This window comes from Sylvia atricapilla, chromosome 21, assembly GCF_009819655.1.
Source record: "Sylvia atricapilla isolate bSylAtr1 chromosome 21, bSylAtr1.pri, whole genome shotgun sequence".
NCBI lineage: Eukaryota > Metazoa > Chordata > Aves > Passeriformes > Sylviidae > Sylvia > Sylvia atricapilla.
Window position 1 is genome coordinate 2,639,938 of NC_089160.1, and position 18,515 is coordinate 2,658,452.

At 44.6% G+C, this 18,515-nt stretch overlaps 1 protein-coding gene across 1 annotated transcript in view; it reads left to right on the forward strand.

Annotated features, from left to right (window-relative positions):
- Positions 1 to 18,515, forward strand: part of TRPC5 (transient receptor potential cation channel subfamily C member 5) — a 69,688-nt gene that overhangs the window by 37,236 nt on the left and 13,937 nt on the right. Inside the window, exons 4-6 of the mRNA XM_066333934.1 lie at positions 573 to 712; positions 5,145 to 5,467; positions 10,087 to 10,282. Of these exons, the coding sequence (XP_066190031.1) occupies positions 573 to 712; positions 5,145 to 5,467; positions 10,087 to 10,282 (659 nt within the window). The remainder of the gene's footprint in view (positions 1 to 572; positions 713 to 5,144; positions 5,468 to 10,086; positions 10,283 to 18,515) is intronic.

Genomic DNA, 18,515 nt, shown 5'->3' on the forward strand with positions numbered 1-18,515 from the left:
GCAAGATGCATAAATACAAGTGGCTGAGCAGAGAATGGATCCGCTTCTTCCTCCTTTGGTGTGATATTTCCAGGTCAGGGAGGGCATGCAGGAGTTTCTGGTGTCGCTAGAGAAAAGTCAGGGAGAATCAGAGCTGTCCAACAGGGCGATGAATTGCTCACAGTGTCTGTGAGAGCAGACAATCTGTTAGGAACTATACCAAATACAGCTGCTTGAAGAGTTTATTCACGTAGGACAAATTTCAGCGGAGCCAATCCACTCGTGCTGGTTATAAATAACCAGTGTGTTTCAGGCAGTCTCCTCATGGGCATATCTGGAGCCCTGGGTAGGAAACCAGGGTCTTTTTCAGCTCTCTCCAGACTGCATTCCCCAGAGACTTGTAAAATGTCTCATAATCAGCAGCACTTCATAGAAGGCAGGAGGGATGAGGCATTTTTTCCAGCCTGTTAATCTCAAATCGTCTGGTGTTACATGGTAAATATATACACAGAGCTTTAATGGCAAAAAATGCCTTGTCATGGCAGTGAACTCCCTTTTTTTTTTTTTTTTTTCTTTTTTATTTTTTCCTACAGGTTTCATCTGGGGAGAAATCAAGGAAATGTGGGATGGTGGATTCAATGAGTACGTACATGACTGGTGGAATCTGATGGATTTTGCAATGAACTCCCTCTATCTTGCAACTATCTCCCTTAAAATTGTTGCCTATGTCAAGGTACAGTAACTTGGGGCAGGGAATTTGTGATGTGCTGGTGAGAGCTGTAGTACACAGGGTACAAACCGTTCAAATCAAAATCACAGAGCAAAGAAAAGAGCAGCTTTTCGAGCAGTCCAATTTGGAAAATTCACCTGGAAAACTTATTATTTTATATGGAGAACGAACATCCTGCTCATTCCGACTCTTTGATTAAAACTTAAATAGATTGTTTGGGCACTGGGGAGAAATTTCTCCACCTCCTGTGTCTTTTGTAGCTACTCAGTTGCCAAAGCACTTTGTTTTCTGTGCTGGCACTGGACCTCCTTCAACAGTGCAGGGTGAAAACGTGGTTTTTAAGTAAAATGGTAAAGGGAAAACAAGAATAGGGTTATCTGAAAACCTTCTAGAGCCAAGCTTTATAATTTGTACTCCTACAGATCTGGAGATCAGCAGCCAGAAGTTTGTGACAGGTCTACTGAGAAGAGCAAAGACTGTTATTAGGAGGCTTCTATCTGATAATCTGATATAAAGGGGTCAGCTTCCCCTTCAATATGTAACCTGTGGGCAGGGAAGTGACAAAGGAGCCAGCTGGAACACCCTGCAGGTTCTTCCCTGTCATGTCCCATTTGTGGTGAGATCACACATCAGAGCTCATCCTCAAAAGCACCTTCCACATTTATAAACTTCTGATGCTCCAAATTAGCATATGCACGGGGTTTGAAGCCAGGGGATGGCCTGGAGCACTTTTCCTTCTGTCTCCCTTTTTTTTTTTTTTTTCAAAGACAAGGCACAAAAGGCATCTTGTAAAATTCCTTATGCAACAGCTCTCTTTGGCTTCAGCTGGAGCTTCGTGCTTGGCCTACTTCTTCCCTTGCTATGAATCAGCAGCAGCTCCACTGCAGTCAGTGGAATTACTCAGGTGTAAATCCATCAGGAGACTGGGATCTGCTCCTTGGCCACTCCTTGTTGTCCCCAAGGTCTCTCTGCTTGTGGCAGCCCAGCTCCCAACAACCAGGACAAGCATTTCCCCAGAATAACCTTGTTTAGTCCTGCCCAGCAGGCAGAGGGGGAAAGTGGAGAGAATTTCACCCAGCCCATTGACTCCAAAATGCAAACAGCCCTGCTATGGGGCCTTTGTTCAATCCTCAAGGCTGCAGTCGTGGTTGAGTCAGATTTTTCAAAGGGAAAAGCTTTTAAGCTGGTTGCTGCTCCCTGAAGAGGCAGCTCTGTAACAGCATCAAAGCAGGAACAGATTATGTCTTTTATTCTCCCAACGTTCAGAACCACGGAGGAAATTACAGACTTGAAAGGTTGGTCTTTAAACCACAAGCAATACACAAAAAAAAAACCCCACCCCAAAAAACCGAAAAAAAAAAAAAAAAAAAAAGCTGGAAGTGGTAAAATACACGGACAAATCTTAAAATGTTAACAACCTGGTTCTTTCTCACACACAAATTGCTGGAGGAGCTGTGCATCCATCACACACCAGGAGTGAAACTCGCAGCCAAAGCACAGGTACAAAGGAGGTGGATCTGTGTTTGTGCTCCCTGTAGGAGGCACAGAAACACTCAGGTTAACCACCAAACCCCCTGGGCCAGCACACAAAGGAGGGTTTGCAGGAACGGATCTGTTTGAGCCCAGATCAAACCTCTCTTGGATTAAACGTGGCCAGTCTCAGGTCAGCTCCTGATGAGAGCCACTTCTGAGAGGGGCAGAAAACTTTCTGTGGGAGCAGTTCTGGAACACATGGTCACAGAAGTTCTTCCCCCTGCCCTGTGTCAGTCAGTGTGCTCCGAAATGTGAAGGTTTATAACCTTGATAATGGCTTCAAAAAACATTTTGCGACATGATTTGTTATTTATAGAACAGCCCTCAGCTGGAAGAGGTTGGGATATGTGCCAATATACCATATTTTAACACTTCTTAGAACTTCAAAGGATTACATGGACGTTTAACTTTCTGCCAAATAGCAGAAAAAATAAACTGCATACTGACACTAAATGTTTTCCATCCTTGTTTTTATGTGAAGACTTTTTTTTTTTCCCTCCTGATTTGACTGTTTCCAAGACCTGGCTCTAATACTGTCTGATACCAATGGAATCTTCAGGCTAATTATAGGGTAGAAATACTTTCTTAATCAGTTTTCATTTGCTGCATTGAATTATCATGTAATGAGGAAGGGTAGATGTGACAGCATGGTGTAATTTATTTGTATTATTCTGTGTACATCTCTGCTGTGTTTCATCTTTTGAATAGACACCAAACCACTGCAGCCTTCCCAGATACCCAGCTTCATTAGCTAACCCTGAAATAACTCTGAAATCTGCTCTTTCTCTCTCACCTGTGATGCCAGGCTGCTCTGAAGATTCTATTTGCCAAAGAAGGAGATACCATCACTTCGTAGAGGACTAAAATATGACCTTAATGACTTAAATGTTGCTTTAAAAAGAGGTGGACATCCATTTTTGTGGACATCCACAAAAAGTTGACCTCTCTGCCTGTTTGTAGGCATTTTAAGGCCCATCTTCAAATCAAGTTAACAGGCTCAGGCCACGATGCTCATGTAATAAAGAACAGTTTGGAAATGTCAGAAGCAATCCGAGGTCAGGCTGAAATGCCTTTGTATCGTGTCTCATCTCCTTCAAACAGAGGCATGGTTTGAAATATCAACCTGCTTTTTGCTGAGCCCTTGAAAAAAAATTGGGAGCTTGTGTCTTGGACCTTCAGGTTCAAACAGGAAATCTCTGCAATCTCGTCTGTCAGTGTGATGCTGGTACCGTTTCCTTCTCAAAGGTACCAGAATTATTTTAGGAGCCCTAAACACGTTGGTTATGGCGTTAGCTGTGTTATTCTGAGTGCAGATTTGCCTTTTTTACACGTGCTAAATGAGCGGAGACAAATGTTAAAAGGACAATTACTCCTTGATGTTAAATGTCTTTGACTCCATTCTCTGTGCCACTGTCTTTAAGCCAGAGCAGTCACATTTTACAGAACCAGAGCAATTATATTTTACAGAACCAGAGCAGTCACATTTTACAGAACTAGAGAAATTATATTTTACAGAACCAGAGCAATTATATTTTACAGAACCAGAGCAGTCACATTTTACAGACCCAGAGCAGTTCCATTTTACAGAACCAGCTCTTTTTGTGTTACCTGCTCCCGTCTGGCTGCACTTTGCTCAGCAAATGCTTCTGCTTTTACAGTTACATTACAAACCCAGTTAATGTTGTAATTGATGCACTCAACTGTACCCAGTGTTTCAGCTGTAATTAAGACCTCTCTGCTTTAGCAACTCTCCTAAAATTGCCATGACAAATTAACTAATAGGAAAATTAATACGGAGAAAGCCTTTTGGTTCTGGGCTGCTGGAACTTCTTTTTTTTTTTTTTTTTTTTTTTTTTTTTTAAATTACATGAGAAGGAAAGCATCCAATAGTTCACTGCTTTTCTTCTTGCCTTCCTTCTCCCTCCCTCCCCTTGTCTCTGGAATGTGCAGGGTTTTTAATGTGCAGTCGTATTTAGGAGGAAAAAAAGAACAAAAGTAATTGTAAATTCATATTGGGAAGCTGCTAAAATCTGAACTCCTTTAGATGTTGAAAGAGAAGGAGGTTGTGTATGAACCCATGGACCAAGGAACCCACAGACTGTGAACTCAAATTTAAAAAAAAAATCCTAATTTTTCAGTTTAGGCCAAGAACAGCTAACATCCCCAAAGCCTCTAAAGAAAACCTGGTCCCACATCTCTCACCATCAGAGGGGGTCATAATGTAGTAGGCAGAATTCATAAAAAAGCATCATTAGACCTTCATCTCTGCCCTAATCAAGTCAGCTTCAGTCCTGAATCCTGAGTGTGAGTCTGACAGCAGCTGAGAAGGTTAAAAGGGGTTAAAAGTCCTTTTTTGCTGGAATCCTGGAAACTTGGAATTTGGGGTTTTAATATATAGTGGTATATCTGTGAAGCCATATGGAGGGCTTTGGGCACTGTCTGAGTGCTTCTTCACCTTCTTCTTCCTTCTTCTTCATGGGTTTGGGTGGTTTTCTGGAACTGGTTGATGGAATCTGCATTGCAGACTTCAAGTAGTCAGTTATTGGGTTTAAAATACAAATAATTTAGGTGGCATTTCATAATTGGATGGATTGTCCTTGAAAACACCTGGTAGAGACAGAGAAATTCTCCATTTTACCTCGTTTCTTTGACTCGCCAGTTAGAGCTCACAGCTCATGAGTCTGTAAATAGAAAAGAGACGATCAACATCCAAGTCTGAATTTAAAACCTGAGTTTCCCGTGTATTAATCCCGACCTTAGCAAGGAAAAAAGGGAAGAAAGATCCATCACACTTTTAGTGCCACAGCACCTGGTTAAGATTTCCCTGTGAAGGGCCAGAATGAATGGGAGGGAGTGATCTCAGAGGAGTCACTTTTAACCCCTTGTTCTCTGTCCCCTGCAGTACAACGGCTCCCGGCCCCGGGAGGAGTGGGAGATGTGGCACCCGACCCTCATCGCAGAAGCCCTCTTTGCAATATCCAACATCCTGAGCTCCCTGCGTCTCATCTCCCTGTTTACAGCCAACTCACACCTGGGGCCCCTGCAGATCTCTCTGGGACGCATGCTGCTAGACATCCTCAAATTCCTTTTTATCTACTGCCTGGTGCTTCTGGCTTTTGCCAATGGACTGAACCAGCTTTATTTTTATTACGAGACCAGTGCCTCGGAGGAGCCCAACAACTGCAAGGGGATCCGATGTGAGAAACAGAACAATGCCTTCTCCACGTAAGACACGCTCCTGTCCTTTGTGCTGCTGCCCCTGTGCCCTGCCTTTGCCCGTCCCTGCACTGACAGAGCCTTTATTGATTCCTTTGCAGACACCAAAGGTGAGGTGGTTGGCTGTGCAGGAGTTGAGTGGGGCAGGAATTCTGCTGAGCTCTGCTGTCACACTCACCCTTACTCGGCTCTGGCAGTGGGACACCTTTTAGTTCTGGACCAAGGAGTTTCCCCACATGATCCTGCAGCTTAAATCTTACTATGTCTATGCACAATTACAACATACTTGAGAAAGGAAGTGTCCTTTTGCCACAGTAATTGCTTTGCCTAATTACTGAAGGAAGGAGGGGAACCTGAATAAAATGAAGACCTGTTTTTCCCTATTTAAAACAGGCTTTAATAAATAATGTGACACAGCAGAGACAACAATCTCACCTAGACCGTTTTTATGGATACATCACGTTGCAGGCTTCTCTGATTTCCTTGCAGACTAAAATCCCAGCAGAACCTTTTTTTTTTTTTTTTTGCTGGTACTTTACTGAGAGGCTGGCATGGAAATTGCTGTGAGGACAGCTGGCAGAGCTGAAAGAGAGAGCACATGCTGAAAAATGACATGAATTGTCTTGCTGATGTATTTGTTTCAATTACTAATAGTAGAAATAATTATAATAATCAGCCCCCACCCGATTGTTCTTGCTGCTTGCACAGTACTTAACTCACAATGGCAGGAGAAATAAATAAAGCACGGTCTAGAAAAAGGCCCACGCCCTGCAAACAAGCAAAACAAAACTGTTGTCCAGCACTTTATGCTAAATTAAATAAAACTTGTCGTGATGCCCAATGATTCTCCACCCTCTGTCAGCTGAAGGCTCGGGGTTAAAAAAGGATTTGAGACGTTTTTGCACCGTTATCAAAAACAGATGATGGCTGAGGCCACATGACTTGGTTGGGAGAGGAAAGGTTCCAGCATTATCCTGTGGGCTCTCTCCTAAAAGAAATATGGAATTTTGATGGGATGGAGCCCATCCTCCAAGAGCAGCATGAGCTGGCAGACCAGACGTGTGTCATTTCCCACTGCAGAGCAGGAACACCACAGCCTTGATTAATTTTCTCATGAGACCCATCTCTATCTGGGGGAAGTGAATGGACCTGTGCTGTGCTAATGAGAAACAGAATTAAAGATTTCAGACTTTTTTTTCTGTTTCAGCTGCCTCACATGCCCCAGAAATGTGTCGTGCTGCCCTAGCAAAGGAATTGAATGACAAATACAATTCCTTGGTCTGTGTCCATATTGATGCAGCAGCCAGAGGGGGAAGGTTTGGGAAGGTGTGTGTTAAGGGGTAAATTCCACCTCAGGAAGGGTCAAACCCACAAAATCTAGTACAAAATCCTGCCTTTCTCTTGAGCTGTGGTGAACAGATGTGTTCTGCATTCTAGTTCTGGGTCTGCCACCACTGCAAAGTGGTTTTTTTACAGATTTCATTGTGTCAAGTGAGACAGCAACAGCAGGATTTGACTGAAGAAAAAGAGCGTTGGGCCAGCAGGGAAAAAAAACCCCAAAGCAACAAATCAACCACCCCGAAGTCTGTAAGAAGATGTCATGTCTTGGGAGCTAAAAATTATACAAGAAGCACTTAGCAGAAAGTGTGTAGATCAGCTTAAATACAAACCACAATTTCTGCCATCCCAACATTTATTTAAGCCCCCTGCCAAGGAAATGTGGCACAGAAAGGAAATTGAGGGGGCTCAGCCTTTGTGGCAGAGGTTTGTGTAAAACAAAATCACAGTGGGAGGGGATCCATTAGGAGTGAGGTCTCCTGGCAGGGGACAGAACACTCTGCAGGTACTTTTTGTTTGAGGCTCGCTTAAGAAATTTATTTAATGCGTCCTTGAAAGTTTAAATGGTCGTTATTAACACCCCCAGCACAAGCTGACATTTGGCTGGGGAGCAGATGAACAGCATGGGGCAGTGTCAGATCCAAATATTGGATTGAGGTGGGGGAAGCAAACGAGGCTGGAGCCGGTCCAGCCAGAGCTGGGTACCCTGACTCTGCTCGTGGTTCGTTCCTCATGAAGGAATAAATCTGAAAAGCTTTGAATCAGTGCGCTTGGATTGCCACCAGCTCACACAATGAGCTCTGATTCTGCAAGGGGAGCAAAGAGGACACCCCTGGTGTGTGTGCAGCTCGTGTCAAGTGTGACACTTATTTACTGGCCCTTTATTTCCCATCACTCTCAAGCAGTGGCTTTAACATTTCCTCGGTGAGGAAATTTTCTGCGTCGCACACACAGATCATGGAAAAGTAATATTCCTTTGTGACAGCAACGAGGGGAAGTCATGAATAATTTAAGGCTTTCTGCTTTGGCCTTGCCATCCCTCAGAAAGCAGAGTGCCTGCTGCTTAGGCAGATGATTGGAAAATATGTTTATAGCTGTGAGGCTGGCGACTGAAAAGGAGAGATGAGAGTGAGGAAGAGGAGGAAGGGGTGGAGGAAGTCACAGCTCCCTGCCTGCTGTGTCTTTCCCTCTGGAGGGTCACACTGCCATTCCCCCTGGGTCCTGCAGCAGAGGGGCACTTGCTCTCTCTCAGCTGCCATGGAGAGTGCTGGAGCTTTGAGAATTCTTCTCTTTGGTTAGGACACAAATTACACGCAGCAGGACATCAGAGTGTCTCGATTACACAATCTCTAAAATTCCATTTCTTTACAACTGCTTCTCCCGAGTGCTGTGAGGCTCCCTGAGCCATGGACTGTGAGAAGAGGCTGTGGGGCTGTCCTGTCATTAAACACTGAGGACACAGCAGCTGAGCCTCACTCAGAGCTGCAGGTGTCAGGGTCAAGGACACTCCATGCCCACACTTGAATATTTGCCTTAGTCTGAGCCCAAATTACACTCCTGGGTAACACTGTGCATCCAGAACAAGGCACTGATCACTTCTAGAACTGATTTCAGTTTAATGAGGAGAACCTCTGTCTCTCTTGTGCCTACAGCCCAAGCAGTATTTCTACTGTTAATAGTAAAAATATTATAAATATTTTAAAAGCTAGCTAGCACTCCACCACTTCTAGTAAAGAAATGCTTGGCATTCTTTGGTTAATCCCTATTTTACTAGCTCGGTCCTTTAATAAACCTAACAAACAGCCTGAGCTTTGGGAGAAAGATTTCTTGCTTTAAAACATCTTTATGGTTTTGGCCAGTGAAAAACAAAAGATACATCCACAGAGTATAAACTAAATCCTCATATAAGGCATATGAGGGGATACATGTGAACAAATGCCTGGAGAGGATGGGAGAACAGATTCCTGGTATGTCAAGTAAAGCATCTGAATTATTCATATTGACTTGTCTAGTGGTCGCATTTGAAAACATCTGCTGACCTCAGGCCAAACTGGAAACTCCTAAACAGGCGTATAAATGTCATTTTTGGATGATATAAATGCTGTATTTTGGAAAGCCAAAACAAAGATGCCCAAATAGAGCAATTATTTAGATTGCTGATTACGCAGCTGACGAGACTGCGAAAGGTCACTTGTCTGTGGCTGGAGCACAGAGAGACCTGGCATGATCTCATCAGCTCACTGGGGTCAGGTCCAGTTCATCTGTGGAAGGAAGCCTCCAAAAGAAGAGAAACTCCTGAGCTGAATTAATGTGATGACTCTCTTCCATCTGAGTCATTACTGAGCAGTGGTTGCAGGGTTCTGCCAGGGACTCTGCCCGTGGTGGGTGGGAGCTGCTGCACCAACCACTCAGGGCCACCAGCCTTTTGGGCAGGTGCACTGCAAACAAAACAGCATTTCTGGGCAGGTGCTCTGCAAACAAAACAGCATTTTGGGCAGGTGCACTGCCAACACAGCAGGATTTTGGGCAGGTGCATTGCAAACACAGCAGAGTTTTGGGCAGATGCACTGCAAACACAGCAGCATTTTGGGCAGGTGAATTGCAAACACAGCAGCATTTTTTTGGGCAGGTGCTCTGCAAACACAGCAGAGTTTTGGGCAGGTGCATTGCAACAAAGCAGATTTGGGCAGGTGCACTGCAAACACAGCAGCATTTTAGGGATGTGTATTCCAAAGAGCATCACAGCAGCTATAGCATTTGCAAGCTCTCAGCCTGTATTAGAGCAAAAGGTGAAAGTGGCTGATTTCTGCCATCTCCCACCTCGTGCTGCCTTGTTGTGCACTGTTCAACTGCTGCAGTCACGCTGCACTTGGGGATGGGCTCCCTGAGCATTTATCCTGCAGACACATTAATGATGCAGGCACTGATTAAACAGGAGAGTTTATAGATAGCAGCAGTATCGCGGCATGGCAATTTTAATTAAATAGAATATATTGTGGCTGTTCTTTGCACGGGTGCAGAGTGAGAAAGGGAGCCTTGGGCTCCTCAGGGCAGATGTGCTCACTGCATCTCACAGGGATGTGGACTGGGCTCTTGGACAGGCAGAAAATGCTGTTGATGGGACAACTCTCACATGGATTGGTCGCTGTGGCTGAGCACAGGGTGTCCCCAGGAAGGGATAAATGGCTGTGCTGAGTGGCTGCTCTGTGATGTCTCCCAATATCTCTGTAGATCATTTTCCACCCTCCCAGCATCAGGTAGCCAGCTAAAAATCTGCCTTTTCTTTGCAGACTTTTCGAGACCCTCCAGTCACTCTTCTGGTCTGTGTTTGGGCTGCTGAACCTCTACGTCACCAACGTGAAAGCCAGGCACGAGTTCACAGAATTTGTTGGGGCCACGATGTTTGGGACCTACAACGTCATCTCCCTGGTTGTGCTGCTGAACATGCTCATAGCCATGATGAACAACTCCTACCAGCTCATTGCTGTGAGTTACCTCCTTCTCTTTGTGCTCTTATTTCTGACTTGCAGCAAGTGGGTCCCTTCTGGGCTGCTGCAGGCTGCTGCCCCCAGTTTCTGCCAGCAGGTCGCTGGGATTTCTGCTCACCAGCCTGAATCATGCCTGCAGAGGAGGGTTTTGCTCTGTTTGTGGTGCTGCTTAGCTGGAAAAGGCTCATGGGCTGTGATCTGCCCCTGTCTCCTCCTGTGGAGTAACCTTGCTGACCACCTCGGGTGTATAAAGGGAAAGCTTCCCACTGCTTCCTGCTGTTTGGTTTTAGCTTGGGGGGGTGGGTGTTGGGGTATATATTTTTTTATCCTATTTCTGTTTTCTTGTGTGAAACTGTGCGTTGTCAGGAGCCCAGTCAATGCAATTTCATTTTCCACAGTCTTCCCACTTGAAATTAGATCATGTCCATCTGTAATACCAGAGTCTCCTGGCTGTAAAACCATAATCTGAGATTCCTGAGTAATCCCAGGGCAGGATGGATCTGAGCTGAGACAGCTTGGGGCTGTAGAGCCTTTATCAAACTGAACTTTCATCTGAACGTTCAAAACTGGTTTCTCCACTGTAATCTCATTCTGTGTACCCAAAAGCCAATCTGTGCCTCGACGATTAAATTTGTCAACAGACTGAAAGCTAAAGCAGCGTGGCTCTGCATTTTAAGGCTCTTAAGGCCAGGAGCAGTATGGAAGGAAGCGAAATCTTGTGTGCACAGCACTTGAGCTAAACCAGTGGGCACTTGCTCTCCAGTTCTGAGCACTAACATGACAGGTTTGGGGACAGGGAGGTGATGAACTGCATCATCTGGGGACAAATCAGGAGTGAGGGGAGTTGTTTGTGTCCTTGGCTGCTCACTCGAGACAGGGTAGAGGTTTCCTCCTCTGCTTTGGGTGATCTTGGTTTATTCTAGAAGATGAACCAGAGCAAAACCGGAGCCAAGCAGCAGTTCTCCTGCCCCTTCCATTTCCAAATTCCTGGACAAGTCTCCGGGGAAATGTGTAGTGAGCTCCTTTCCTGGCTAAAGCACAGAGGGAAGTATTGAGTTGTTTTCTTAAACAGGTTCCACGACTCTTGTTGATTATCTGCTGATTCAAGTGGTTCCTAAATTCCCTCAGTCAAACTGAGCACAGGCCCCTCAAATTGCTGATTCTTTTGGACATCAGATCTTTATCATGGTAAAAAGTATGAGAAAACCTGGCCCACTGACCTTCCAGCTGGGCAGAAAAGCAGTTTATCACAAAGGCATCGCTGCTTTATCAGTCTGTTTCAATGCTTCAAGTGCTTTCTCTTTGTTCACTGCTACTCCTCACATTCCAGGGAGGCTGGAAAGAGGGACAGAAAACAAAGGTTCTCTCCTTGGCCACTTTCTCCGATTCCCTTTCATCTAATGTCATGGAATAGGCTTGTCACTAAGACAAAGCCCAAGCCTAAGACTGGCATAAGAACAGCGAAATTTGCTGTTCACTGGGCCACAAACCACTCATCATTCTCTGCCTTGAATAATTCCAGTGATGCAGTGACACATTACACACAATCCCACACGAATGAGAGGGACCCATCATAACCATTAAGTGAAGGGAAGGCTCCAGAGAGGGCTGTTGTGTTACTCGTTTTGTGTCTGGAGCAGTGGGAGCAGGGACTGGCCCCATCAGCAAGCCCAGGGGTAGAGAGCTGAGCTCTCCAGATAACCGAGGGGAAGCACAGAGTTCAGGGAGCAGCAAGAGCCCCTGCTCGGGAAAATGACACTGGAAATGCTACAGGAGACGTGGCTGTCACTTAAACTGGCTCGCTGCAGTTGACAGAGAGAAGCAGTGACATTTCCTGGGAAAGCATGAGACAGTCACTTCCAATCTCTCCATCCATGCACTGCATGTGCAGCTCGGCTTTGGAAGCTGTGTTTCTGCACGTTTTCTTCTCAGGGACAAATTCCCTTCCTGTGCCTCCTAAGGGCAAACATCAATTTATCTCTCCGCCGAAGAAAACGAGTCGTTAATAAAGGTTGAGCTGATGAACCTCCCCGCAATCACAGCAGGCTGGGTGCTACAGTGGGCAGCTCCTCCTCCTGCTGTTTGTGGTACCTTGGATGCACAAGGAATGACAGAATTCCAGAGGGGAAGGAGGGGAGAGGAGTCCTTGGGGTGGAGGTCTTCTCCTCCCGTGGATAGGCTGGAAACCCTCAGCACCACTGCAGAGCAAGAAAACAGACGTGGGGATGAGATGAGAGCTCATCCCTGCCTGCTGACTCCCCTGCAGCGCAGTGCTGAGGGCATCTTCATTAATCCCGTGTGTTAATGAGCCCCAGGCGCTGCTGCAATGCAAACAGGCTCCTCTCCCCTCCTCTCTTGCAGGGAAAAATACATTTCATGCATTTTTGTAGCAGCTATTCTTCAGGTCAGCTTTGCTCCTGTGCTCAGACGTGAGTTTCTGCTGTGAGGTTTTGTGACGGGTTTGGGCTTCTTTTTTGTGCCAGGATCGAGATTAATACACGGAAATCACAGTTTCATGTTCGGGTGTTTATTATTTCTTATCTGTATTAGAGACTCACGAGCAGTGAGCTCTAACTAGCAAGTTAGAAAATGAAGGTAAAATGGAGATGTCTCTAGCTCTTACCAAGGTTATTTAAGTGCTAATTGTGCAATAATGAGGTGACACCTCATTTATATTTCTGACCCCATAATGACCACCCAAGGCCTGAAATGCAGACCTTTTTCACCCAGTTACAGAAAACTACCCAAACTCATGAAGAAGAAGGACTTAGACAATGTCCAAAGTCCTTCATCTTACCCCTATACATTACCATCCAAATTTTTCACCCTGTGAGATCACACAATACTATCCAAACTCCACAATCCCAGTGCTATCACTCAATTTTGGAAGCCTGTTCCACGGCCTCAGGTCAAATGCAGTGTTTGCTTGAGGGTCAGAGTCTTTTAGCACAGAAAGCCAGAAATTTTCAGCCTCCAGAGTTCTAACAAGGTTTGAAAGAGGAGAATCTGAGCTGCTCTTCCTTGTCCCTTGGTTGTGTGTCCCCAGTCTGGGGATTAGGGTTTCGTGCTTAATTAAACACTGCAGGCACACCCCATGAAAGCACCAGTGTCTGTGGAAGGAAGAACAAGGCAAACAAAGAATAAAACCTCTGCTTCAAGAGGTTCTGGACTCAGAGAAGGAAGAACTTTCCTGCCATAATGCTGTTGGTTTTTTCCTCAGCTATTTCAGACTTCAATAAATACATACTTCCAGGAGCACCCTGGAGCGGTTTCAATATCGATTATTTTCAGACAGCCCATTTTTCTCTTTTGCCAAACCGTAGTTTGGTTATGGCAGACACCATCTTTCACCAAGAAAGCAAACGAGATCCAAATGCAATCCCCTGAATTTCCATGCATTTTGTGCTGTTTCAATATGGGAAGATGGGAATGTTTTATACAAGCAGCACAGGATGCAACGGGATATTTTGTATATATATATATATATATGGGTTATGCACTGCCAGCTCCCTCACCTCAACACTTTCCCAGACGAGACAGAAACACCACTGCTGGAGGATGGGAAGAGGAATTTGTCACAATCACCAGGGGAAGGACAAGGGAATGATGTGAGAGTAGCCAGGTGGCTCCATCATTTGTTAGTGGCAGAAAGTAACGGAGTGGGTGGTGAGGACACTTTATGTGATGGGCTGTTTCTCATCAGAGCCACTCGGCTGCACCTGAAGTCACACAATCCTCCTGCCAGGTGGCAATTTTTTCAGAATAAGTGGGATAGTTGGTGTTCCTGAGGGTCCAGGAGCATTCTGCCCAGGGGCTGCCCTCGGGCAGGGAATTAACGTGGGTTTTCTGAAAGCCTGATTGGTATAAATACACATTATATCGTTGGCTTTTCACAAATATTGAGATAAATACTATATGCATAATGTTAAAATAACTTTGCTTTTATTTCTGCTATTAACAAAAGCTCAGACATGGTAGTAGTGGTATCTGATAGAGTTATGAGTGAACTGGGAATTTAATTGGGATAACATCCAGTAAAAATATAATGAGGACCCTGCTATTGATATGCCAACTATCAGCATCTGCCATCTAAAGAAAGTATAGACCAAGGCCCAAACTAGAAATGATAAAGAAAACAAACCAAAACCACAACCAAGAAACAGTCATGCTCTAAAAAAGCAGACCCAAGGAAAGGCCATACAAAATAGTTCCTAAAATGTCTAAACTAGTTCATAGAAAAAGATGAATATGCATAAAGATCTATGAATACGCAACAAGCCAATGTAATAGAAAAAGTATTTCAGGGATATCTCCAAAGATAAGGGTGGTGTCTCTTGCCCAAATGCCAAGCACCCAGCTGGTTTTAACCCTTTGTTTCTGTCTCCTATGATCTTTTATTAAACTCATTAAATTTGACCAAGAAATAAACCTCATTTTTTCACATGCTCCTTGTGGCCACACGCATGATATTCTGGGGAGTCAGGCAGGAATTAGTGACTGGAAGAGCCCCAACAGTTGTGACTCTGCAGCAGCAGGAGCAATATCAGTGGAAGAACAGCACCCAAGGGCTGTGCAGGAGAGAACCAGGGGCTGTGAGCTGGGGGTCAGAGCTGCAGCTGGGTGAGGGTGACAAATGGTGCACAGCAGCACGTGAAAGAGAGATGTGAGCCCTCACAGCTTTCAGATGTTCTAGGATAAAAATACAAAGATGCTCAGTACCTCAGGGATTACTAAAACCAAAGTGAGCCTGAGAAAAATTCCCTCTGATTCCCATGAGTGGAGGTGTTGCAGCCTCGAGTGTGCGATGTTGGGATAATGACTGCGCTCCAGCAGGGAGTATAAAGTTACAAAATTGTCCTGTATATTGTATTTTGTATCCTCCTGTTGGTTGGGTTGTCTGTTATTTCAAGCTAGCTCATCTCAGGCAGCTCTTCCAGCAAAAGACTGCAGTCTTTAAAATAAAAAAAAATTTTTAAAAACCCAGTTTTAAGTGTGTCCCTGAGAGTAATGTATGTCTAAATTGGAGCTTAGTTGTTTGGGCTGGAGGAATCAGGGCGTTGGGCACCGAACTCGGGGTGCAGTTTTAGATGATGAAATTGAATTATTTCACAAGTTTAACAATTATTTCACAAGATTAACACAAGTAGTTAAGGACGAGAATGAAGAAAAGAAATATTCTGCGTAGCAAAACAAAAGCTGTGCACTAAACAGTAATGGCATATGCAGCTAAAAAAGAAACAAATCTTTGACTATAAGAATAGGGATATTAGACATGGAAATTTCTCAATGTTTTCAGACTAGAGAGCTTCAAAATTAAGGCAGAGAGAAACATAAAGATTTTGCAGCTCCCTATCACATTGTTTCCAAGATAACTTTGGATTTCCCCCAGGTGACACTTTTTAAACTTTTTTTAATCTGCAAAGCACACGGATTCCTCCACTCCTCTGCACCAGCTGAACTCCCCCAGCACCGTGGCAGTAATTGCTAGCCACTTTAATTCCCAACACCAGCAGAAATTCTCTTTCCCCCACTGTGATTTGTGACCCTTAGGACTGTCAGAAAATGTTCCTCTGCTCTCACGACCTGCACAGTTATTCCCTGGAGGTTTTGCTAAGGAGGAATTTTATGACTCAATAAACCTAGTTGGAAATACAACAGCTGCCCAGTTCCTGCATGTGGCAGATTTTTGGGGTGGTGGCTGTTTTTCCCCTCTAGAGGTGAGGCCAGCTCCTAAATCTGGACTCAGAACTAAGCTCCTGTAAAAAAGCATCAGGAAATGTTCGTTTCACCAGGCCCATTTCAGTGCCATTAATTTGAATTTCTTAGACATTAGGCTCTCGGTGGTTTTCAGCTCTGTCATAGAGCAGGAAATGAAATTATGCTCTTGTTGTGCTGCCAATACAACCTGGGATTAATATTTCTGGAAGCTTTTTTTTTTTTTTTTTTTTTTTTTTTTTTTATGGTGCAGCGAAACCAGGAGGTTCTGGAAAGAGGATGAGCTTCCTTGGTTTGCCAGCTGAGTGAAATACCCCTTTGTCCCTCAGTTTTGTGGCCCTCAGAGCCTCCTGCTGACCAACACACACATCTGCTGGTCACTGCCTGTTGATTTCTTATCTTTTTTTCCTGTTATTGCCGAGATTAATACACAGGAGTCACAGTTTTCAAGTCTGGACTTGGATATTTATTAATTCTTACCTGTAGCACAGTCTCACAAGCCATGAGATCTGCAGTACCTCTAGTTCACAAGGTGCAAAATGAGGGTAAAATGGATGCCTCTAACTCTTTGCTGGGTTATTTAAATCCTAATTACCCAACAACGAGGTGACACTTTTATTATTTATACTTTTAACCCAATAATTGACCACCCAAGGCCCATAATGCACCTTTTTCACCCAATTAGGAAAAAACACCTGAAATCAAGGAGAAGGTGAAGAAGAAGAAACTTAGCATCTGTGATTTTATTATATAGTAATATATATAGGGCAAGATGGAGGATTTTGGGGGTTGTCTGAGTTTCCAGGGTTTCAACAACTGCCCACATGCAGAAGCTGTGTTTGAGGTGCAGGTGAGACACTCTCACACCTTCTCTTTATTCTGTACCACAGATGTAATTACCCAGATCTCAATTACTGAGAATCCTAAAACTCAGCCGTGGCATCAGCAGTAATTAATTGAAATGGGAAATTCTCCTGCACTCAGTGCCTTCAGTGAGACTTGGACAGGGAGACAGGACAAGGGGAATGGCCTTGAGCTAAAGGAGGGTGGGTTTAGGTGGGACATAAGGAAGAAATCCTTCCCTGTGAGGATGGGCAGACCCTGGCACTGGTGCCCAGAGAAGCTGTGACTGCTCCTGGATCCCTGGAAATGTTCAAAACCAGGTTGGACAGTGCTTGGAGCAGCCTGGGAGAGTGGAAGGTGGGATGTTTTTATCTTCTTTTCTTTATGTTAGAGCTGGGATTAAAGCATGGGAGTCGTAGTCTTGTGTTTGGACTCAATTAATTATATTAATTAATAATTTATATTAATTAAAGAATTAATAAACAGTTCTTATCTGTGTTACTGTCTCACAAGTTGTGAGCTCTAACTAGCAAGGTAGAAAATGGAGGGGTCTCAAACTCTTTCCAAGGTTATTTGAGCATAAACTGTCTAATAACGAGATGTCACTTATATTATTGTTACTTTTAACCCAATAATTGACCACCCAGGGCCTGCACTGTGGACCTTTTCACCCAATCAGAAAAAAACACCTGAAACCCTGAAGAAGAGAGTGAAGAAGAAGGACTTAGACAATGCCCATAATCCTCCATCTCACCCTACATACATTACTATAGCCTAAAGCCCTAAAATCTAAGATTCCAGGTTTGAACAGAAAGGTGTCCCTGCTCATGGCAGGGGGTTGGAGTGGAATGACCTTTGAGGTCCCTCCCAAACCAAACCATTCCATGATTTCTGCTCCATTCCCCCAATCCCTGTGGAGAAATGCCGGACCCCCACTCCCTGTTCCCTCCTGAGGAGCTGCAGCACCTCTGGCGCAGTGGGGTTCATTCCCAAGGCTCAGTGCCCACTTTGGACCCTGTGACTGGATGTGGAGGGTTCTCCCAGCAGGTTTTTATTGCAAAGTGAAGGGAAACAAGTTGCAGCAGTGGTGTGTTGGGATGCTCCCACACAGCCAGAGAGGCCGGGGTGTGAAATCAGCCCTGCAGCCTCACTCCAGACTGGCAGGCAGCTTAATTGCTTTTTGTCAGCAAGCTAAAGGATTCAATTGAAGGTGTAGAACTGTTTGTCTTTTTGCTGGCTTTGGCCTAATTACATGTAACCCTTGGACTCGAATCTGGTTGTTAATATTCATCTGGTGTTTGCACAGCCTCTAAATAGAGGCACTCGATGTGCTCCAGCCTCACATGCTGCATCTTCTGTTCTCGGGGCAGACAAAGCTCATTCTCCATCCTCGCATCCAATCCTGCCACTCCTGTGGGTGCTGACAGCAGGATCAGGAGGTTCAGCTTTTCTTTCATCTTTAAAATCTCTTTTGATTTCTTTTAATCTTTGAAATCACAGGCGTTTATATGTCCCTGGGAACCACCATGGCCAAACCATTTTGGGGTTTGTTCGGGGCAGAAACGTCACACTTAAGTAACAATTCACTTCAGCAGTCTGCAGATGAGCCCTGGCTGATTTAAGATATTCCAGGGAGTTTGCTGGCATTTATTTCTGGAATTTTCAGGGCTGGG